Here is a 7,500-nt window from a genome sequence, read left to right as displayed (position 1 = left end):
ATTCTTCGTGCGAATATTTCATTCCATCAGGGACTTTCTTGCCTTGCCGGAGGTATGCGCTCTCTGAGAGCTTCTAATTATTTTTTTGTATCTTCGATCACCATTATCCTTAGCACAATCATCACTACAATTAACGTTATGTAGTATCTTTATCTTTATCATTACTAAAGTCATCATCACTATAATCGGTATTGCCACTACCACTGCCCTTATCTATCCTATATACCTTTCCCGATACCTAATTACCATTGCCAAATTATGTATCTATTAAGTACCAACAAATGTGCTTAGATTTTCTCCATGCCTGCTCTTTGGACTCCTGTGCTCTCGCTTTCACCACAGAACGCAGGAAATGAGACTTTTGTGCTTGCTTGTGCTGCTGTGTCTCGAGGCTCCTGGAGACAGCTTTGAGATTCAGGGCCAAGACATCGACAAGAATGTTTACGCTAAAATTTTTCAGTGTGTCAGTAAGTTTTTATTTCATTTCAGTTTATTTTATTTGTTTGGCATTCCCCGTGTCTTTGTTTCTTTCTCTCTTTTTATATAACTACATGGACTTATGTTTGACTATAAATCATTGACGAAAATAGTAAACATAATCGGCGCCAACACCGATCCTTGAGGCACTCCGCTGGTTACTCGTCGCCATGTAGAATGCTTCCTTCTAATTACAGTACTCGTCTGTCTTTCATGAAGAAAGTCTTTTATCCATGCGAGTAGTTCGCCTTTCACGCCACCCAGGTGCTCTAATTTCCATAGTAGTCTTCTATGAGACACCTTATCAAAAGCCTTTTTAAGGTCCAAGTACACACAGTCCACCCAGCCGTCTCTCTCTTGTAATATTTCAGATTATCATAAAGAATTGTTACATATGACCTTCCTTCTCTGAAACATCTATACATATATCTATATCTATACATATATACATATACAGTATATATATAATTATGTATGTGAATATATATGCATATATACATTTATGAATATATACTTATACATATACATACATAGATACACACAAACACACACACACAGCTACGTATATATATATATATATATATATATATATATATATATATATATATATATATATATATATGAAATTCCATGATGTTCCAGGTCTGGAAATTCCATTTTCAATTTCCGTGATTTTCCATCTCTTTATGAACCTTATTCATGCTGACACATGCAGAAAAGGTATGGATGAGTGACTATCTCTTGTATTGGGAAGATATTCAATCTCATTCATAACTTTTCATGTACTTATCATATCGAGATACACTTGATGGTGAACACTCCAACACTCATTCACAGAGCTGCTGTGTAAAATGTCACCGGATTACACAGAATGCAAAAAATGCTTGATGGAAGTAGATGTGCCTCAACTGCCTGTCGAAAATCTCCTTCGTTGCCTGGAGGAAATCCCAAGTAAGATTAAGTCATAAATCTTAGATGATCCTTCTTGGATTTCCAAACGATATTTTGGGATGTAGTGGATACAGAATTGTTAACATTCGTTTAAATACGCTTTTTTTTTTTTCACTTGGGTCAAGGTTGTGACGAGAAGGACACTACAGCCCTAGGAAAAGTGCGCAAATGCATTGAGAAGGAAAGTCCGGAGGTAAGTCACGAGTGAGTGAGTGAAAGAGTAAGTAAATATAAAAATGGAATATAAAACAATAATTACTGTGAGGTAATACCAATGGCTGGACAGAACTGCTAGCCCTTATTTCCTTTGGAACATGTAGAAAAGAACAGAGAAGGAGAGCCAGACAGACAAAGAGAAAAAGAGAGAGAGAGAGACGGAGACAGAGACATACCGATATATCGATAGACAGACAGAAAGAGTGAGGGAGAGAAAAATAAAAAATAAGAGAAAAAAATCAGACAGAGAGAAAACGAGATCCAAAATCAGATGCAGACACAAAAAAAAAAACAGACCCAGAGAAAGACCCAGACAAACAAACAAAACAAAACAAAGAAAGCCTTGCTCATGACCTTCCTGACTTCCTGTGTTACAGATGGGCGGCTGCTTCAGCGGAGAGCATGACAGCACCCACAGCATTAACTTCCCTGCGCTTGAATGACACGGTGACACATCCGAAAAATAAAATCACAATGTAGCCTCTTTTTTTTTTTTTTGTCGTTATTTGTCTCCCTTTAAATAAAAGTTGCCGTGGTATATGTGTTTTTTTTTTAACCTTTCTCATTTCATTTATTTACATATATGCTTATGTATGTGTGTATATATATAGTTTCTTTTTAATACATACACATTAGTCACCAAATTTCTCCATGTACAAACCCACGGAGAACTTCAATTGACGAGAACTTTTTTTTCCTCAAAGAGAACAAATAAAGAAAAAAAATAGATAATTGGCAAATAAAAAATAAAAAAATAAAAATGAAAATCAATCATAGAAATAAAAACTGAAAACGAAGCAAAAAAGATAATGAATAATAAAAACTCAAAGAGAATGAACAAATCAATCGAAAAAAATAACAAGAAATAAAGAATAATAAACAAAGAAAAACAATAAAAAAATAAATCTTTAAAAAGAGTAAACGACGAAAAGATAAAATCTTTAAGAGAATAAATAACAGAATATCAATAAAAAGATGAAAGAGATTCAACAAAGTAAATCAATAAAAAACAACAACTAAAAGATCACAAACCAAAAAAGAAAAAGATTTGCTAAAAAATAAAAAAAAATAAAAATTAAGACCAAAGAAAACCAAATCACAAAAAAATCTAAGACAAACAAAACAGAACCTCCTAGAAAGATACAAAAAAAATCACACACACCCCAAAAAAAAAACTACTAAAAATTAAAGAATAATAAAAATGAATAGACAAAATAAAGAAGAAAAAAAACAAAGCACAAAAAAAATCAAAGACAAACAAAAAAGAATTTCATAAGACAAAAATGAAAGTAAATGAAATAAATAAGTAGAGTAAATGTAATGAAAAAATACGACAAGGCAGTACTCACGTGACGTTGTCCTTGGCGAGAGTGAAGCCGGGTTGGCACAGACACGTCTCCCCGTCGAAGTGGCAGGCGTCTGAGCAGCCTTGGTCCTCGCACTCGACGGTCTGGCACTTGAACTCGTCTGCGGGAGGAGGAGGAGGTGGTGGTACTCAAGTGGTCTTCCTTTCCCTCGGCGGCAGAAAGGGAGGGGAGGATTTTTTTTTTTTTTTTTTTTTGAGGGGGAGGGGAGGGGGAGTCCGAGTATTATTAAAGGGCCTTTTCTTGTGGGTAGATTTTGGGTTTGATTATTGTTAGAAATCACTCGGTTGTCTCTTTTGTCTTTTTACAATTAAAGGCCTTTTCTTTTGGGTAGATTTTGGGTTTGTGTTTGGAAACCTTCTTTCGGTTGTCTTGTTGAGTTTGGTTGTCAGAGGCCTTTTCTTTTAGTGGATTTTGAGTTTAGTTATTATTAGAAGACTTCTTTTGGCCTTCGTTCGGTTGCGGTATGCGTTTGGTTATTATTAAAGAGCATCTTTTGATTGATTTTGTTTGATTATCATTAAAGACGGTTTTTTGAGTTGCCTTTGAGTCTGAATATCATTAAAGGCCTTCTTTTGGTTGTCTTTTGAGTCTGGTTATCCTTAAAGGCCTTTTTAAATTGCCTTTGAGTTTAATGATCATTAAGGCTTTCTTTTGGTTGCCCATAAGTCTGATCATCCTTAAATGATTTTTTTGGTTGCCTTTGAATCTATCATTAAAAGCCTTCTAGTGGTTGCAGACTTTTTGACGAGACTATATAACCATTAAGCAGGAGAATCACTTGGGAAGATGCCCATCCCTCTCCTAGACTCTAAATAAACCTGTCTTTTCGGTCTTGAAACTTACTATAACACAGGAGGGGAACAGAGGACCTACCGACGGACTTACCATCGCCATGCAGGCACTGCTGGTGGCCGTCGCACACGTGGCTCCAGGGAATGCACATGGCGGACGAGCACGTGAATTCCTCCGTGGCGCAAGTGATCTCACAGTGAGTCTCGTCCTCTCCGTTGGGGCAGTCGTTGTGGCCGTCGCACTGCCACTCCGGAGACACGCATCTGGGAGGGCAGTAGAGGTGGCCTTCGGGGCACTCCTGTCTCTAAAGGGGGGGAAGAGGGGGGGGATTGTTAAAACATGTCGGGGACACGTTTGGTCGAGAGGGAGGTTCTGGGGCGCTGGTTGGATTGTTGATGTGGTTTCAAAATTCTTTGTGTATGGTTTTGAGTGATGTAGAAAGGTATGAATGAGAATGAATATCTTCACAATGCGAGAGATGTATTTGACCGATCAAGAATACATGTAATTCTGACGAAGATAGATTGGAAACCGGCCAAATACATCTCTCGTATTGTGAAGATATTCATTCTCATCCATACCTTTCCACATTCGTCAACGTGAATACGGTTCGTGTTTTTGAACGCGCGCGCGCGTGTGTGTGTGTGTGTGTATGTGTGTGTGTGTGTGTGTGTGTGTGTGTGTGTGTGTGTGTGTGTGTGTGTGTGTGTGTGTGTGTGTGTGTATGCTTGTTATTACTGCCATGTTCCCCACTCAAGAAAATTAAAGGATACCACTACACTCAGTCAATTCCCTAAAGCAGAAACATAATCAATTATAAGCAATCTTGAATATCAACAGAGTTAAAAAAAATTGCTGACCCTATGCAACTGAAATACCGATCACTGTCTGCAATCCTGTGGCCTATCAATGACATAAAAACTTCATGAAACAATAGCCTAGCTCGTTGGGGTTTGTTCTATGAAGGAATAACTGAAAAGGAGTAACTACAGAATCTTGCCATTAAGGATATGCCACTGACAAACTAGAAGAACTGAGGCTTCTGGAATATAGTGATGATATATATATATATACATATATATATATATATATATATATATATATATATATATATATACATATATATATATATATATATATATATATATATATATATATATATATATATACACATACACACACACACACACACACACACACACACACACACACACACACACACACACACACACACACATATATATATATATATATATATATATATATATATATATATATATATATATATATGAGGTTCTCTGGCCAGCTTCAAAGCTATGTAGGATTACTCAACCTGCCAGAAAGAAAATCTTATACAAGTACATACATACAGTGAGAGAGAGAGAAGAGAAAAGAGAGGGGTGGACAGGGGGGAGAGAGAAGAGTAAAGAGAAGGGGGAAGAGAAAGAGAGGGAGATGGGGAGGGAGGGAGGGAGAAAGACACAGAGAGAAAGAGGGAGAGAGAGGGGGGAGAGGAGGGAAAGAAAGAGAGAGAGAGAGAGAGAGAGAGAGAGAGAGAGAGAGAGAGAGAGAGAGAGAGAGACATAGATAGATAGATAGATAGAGAGAGAGAGAGAGAGAGAGAGAGACAGACAGACAGAGAGGGAGAGAGGGAGAGAGAAAAGTGGACAGAAGGACACGGACACACGCACACAGACACACACAACCAAAGACAAACAAATAAACAAACACTTCCTCCAAGCCCTATTATTTGACCTCGCATTCCCCATTCGACCTCGACCTTGACCCAACTCACCGTAATGAAAGGTCCAAGGTCATCGGCGGGGTCAGGGCAGTTATCCTCGTCCTCGCCCCCATCACAGTCCTCTGACCCGTCACACACCCAGTGGAAGTCGATGCAGGCCCCCCCTCGACACCTGTGGAAGGGGATACAGGTCAAAGGTCAGTCTAGGTTACTGGGTGGATCTATGGGTATTTTTATTTATCTAATCTAATGATTGTCGTGAATTAAGGGTGATGTATCGAAAGTTTGTGTTGTGGATGGAAGTTTAGATTAACTAAATATCTATTAGATGCAATTTAGGGCATTTGATCTGAAAATAACTCTAGACTTACATGCACTCATATATGGATATGTATATATATACATACTCATTATAAACATCAGTAATACTCTGTTATTGCATACTTACTGTACTCCATTTTTCCTATTCAATACAATACTGATGTTTCACTTCCCATAATCTTAACAGTATTTTCATTATTTTAGCTTCATTTGACGGTGAAAATGTTATTACATATCCCCAGGTTTAATCCCTAAGGCTAAGTTAGAATTATCCGAGTATATATGAAAATAGTGTCCCAAGTCCCCCCTCCCCCCTCCCTCCAACCGATTTCCCCTCAATGTCCCCCACTTTACCCCAGATTTACCACCGTTTTCCGCCAATCCCCCCCCCCCTGATTTTTCCCCCCAGACCTACCACCGCTTTGCCCCAATTCCTTCCGCTTTTCCCCCAGATTTTCCCAAATTTCACCCAGATTAAGTCCCCAAAGTCCACTTGATTCTCCCCAAATTTACCCCAAATTAAGTCCCCAAAGTCCCCCAAGAATCCCCCCCCCCAAAATAATAATTCCCCCAGAATTTCCCCCAAATCCCCCAGATTCTTCCCAGAATTTCCCCAAATCCCCCAGATTCCTCCCAAAATTTCCCCCAAATCCCCCAGATTCCTCCCAAAATTTCCCCCAAATCCCCCAGATTCCTCCCAAAATTTCCCCCAAATCCCCCAGATTCCCCCCCAGAATTTCCCCCAAATCCCCCAGATTCCCCCCCAGAATTTCCCCCAAATCCCCCAAATTTCCCCCAGAATTTCCCCCAAATCCCCCAGATTCCTCCCAAAATTTCCCCCAAATCCCCCAGATTCCCCCCAGAATTTCCCCAAATCCCCCAGATTCCCCCCCAGAATTTCCCCAAATCCCTCAGATGTCCCCCAGATGTCCCCCAAAATTTAAGATTAAGATTAGGATGAAGACCCCAGACCTCACCTGAAATCATTCGGGTTGCAAGAGGAGGTGTTGCAGTCGCGTTCGTCAGACCAGTCGCCGCAGTCGTTCTTCCCGTCGCACGCGTAGTGTTTCATGACGCAGCGGCCGTCCACAACACACGTGATCTGGTCGGACCGACACGTGTGCTCTCCTTCACGGGCTGCGAGGAAGAGTGGCAGGGAGAGATGTTTATTTTTATTTTTCAATTTCTTTTTTTTTGTCTTATTTTTTTTTTGTTTGTTTGTTTGTTTGATTGTTCTTATTTTTTTTTTTTTTTTTTTTTTTTTTTTTTTTTTTTTTGGTTTGGTGTATGATGGACGGAGAGGGAGAGCGAGATATTTATTTTTATTTTTATTTTTCATTTTCATTTTTTGTGGCATTTTATCTTTTTGTTTTTATTTATTCATTGTTTGGTGTATGGTGGAAAGAAAGAGGGAGGGAGAGATATCTATTTTTCTTGTTTTCTTTTATTTCATCTTTTGTTTTTATTTATTCTTTCATGTATGATGGATTCATTGGTACTGAATATGGAGGAGGAGGCGGTGGAGGTGGAGGAAAAGGAGGAGGAAGGGGAGGAGAAGAAATGAAAAACAATAAGACAAAAGAAGAAAAAGATCAAGAAAAAATAAAGATGAAGAAAGGAAGGGCGAAGAAA

At 38.8% G+C, this 7,500-nt stretch overlaps 2 protein-coding genes across 5 annotated transcripts in view; one reads left to right on the top strand and one right to left on the bottom strand.

Annotated features, from left to right (window-relative positions):
• Positions 1–2,182, top strand: part of LOC113813739 (uncharacterized) — a 3,034-nt gene extending 852 nt beyond the window's left edge. For 3 of the 4 annotated variants that reach the window (XM_027365794.2, XM_070129884.1, XM_070129873.1), the window contains exons 2-6: positions 1–52; positions 343–467; positions 1,315–1,428; positions 1,554–1,621; positions 2,022–2,182. The exon at positions 1–52 is cut by the window's left edge. In XM_027365794.2, coding sequence (XP_027221595.2) covers positions 353–467; positions 1,315–1,428; positions 1,554–1,621; positions 2,022–2,087 — 363 coding nt within the window. In that variant the 5' untranslated portion in view covers positions 1–52; positions 343–352 and the 3' untranslated portion in view covers positions 2,088–2,182. The remainder of the gene's footprint in view (positions 53–342; positions 468–1,314; positions 1,429–1,553; positions 1,622–2,021) is intronic. The other variant, XM_027365793.2, reaches the window with a different exon arrangement.
• Positions 1–7,500, bottom strand: part of LOC113818767 (low-density lipoprotein receptor-related protein 4-like) — a 194,277-nt gene that overhangs the window by 125,380 nt on the left and 61,397 nt on the right. The window contains exons 7-10 of the mRNA XM_070135401.1: positions 6,846–7,005; positions 5,599–5,719; positions 3,897–4,107; positions 2,994–3,111 (exon numbers count right to left, since the gene is read on the bottom strand). Coding sequence (XP_069991502.1) covers positions 2,994–3,111; positions 3,897–4,107; positions 5,599–5,719; positions 6,846–7,005 — 610 coding nt within the window. The remainder of the gene's footprint in view (positions 1–2,993; positions 3,112–3,896; positions 4,108–5,598; positions 5,720–6,845; positions 7,006–7,500) is intronic.

Source organism: Penaeus vannamei, chromosome 2 (genome assembly GCF_042767895.1).
Source record: "Penaeus vannamei isolate JL-2024 chromosome 2, ASM4276789v1, whole genome shotgun sequence".
NCBI classification, from domain to species: Eukaryota; Metazoa; Arthropoda; class Malacostraca; order Decapoda; family Penaeidae; genus Penaeus; species Penaeus vannamei.
This window is presented reverse-complemented; position numbering and strand designations above follow the sequence as displayed.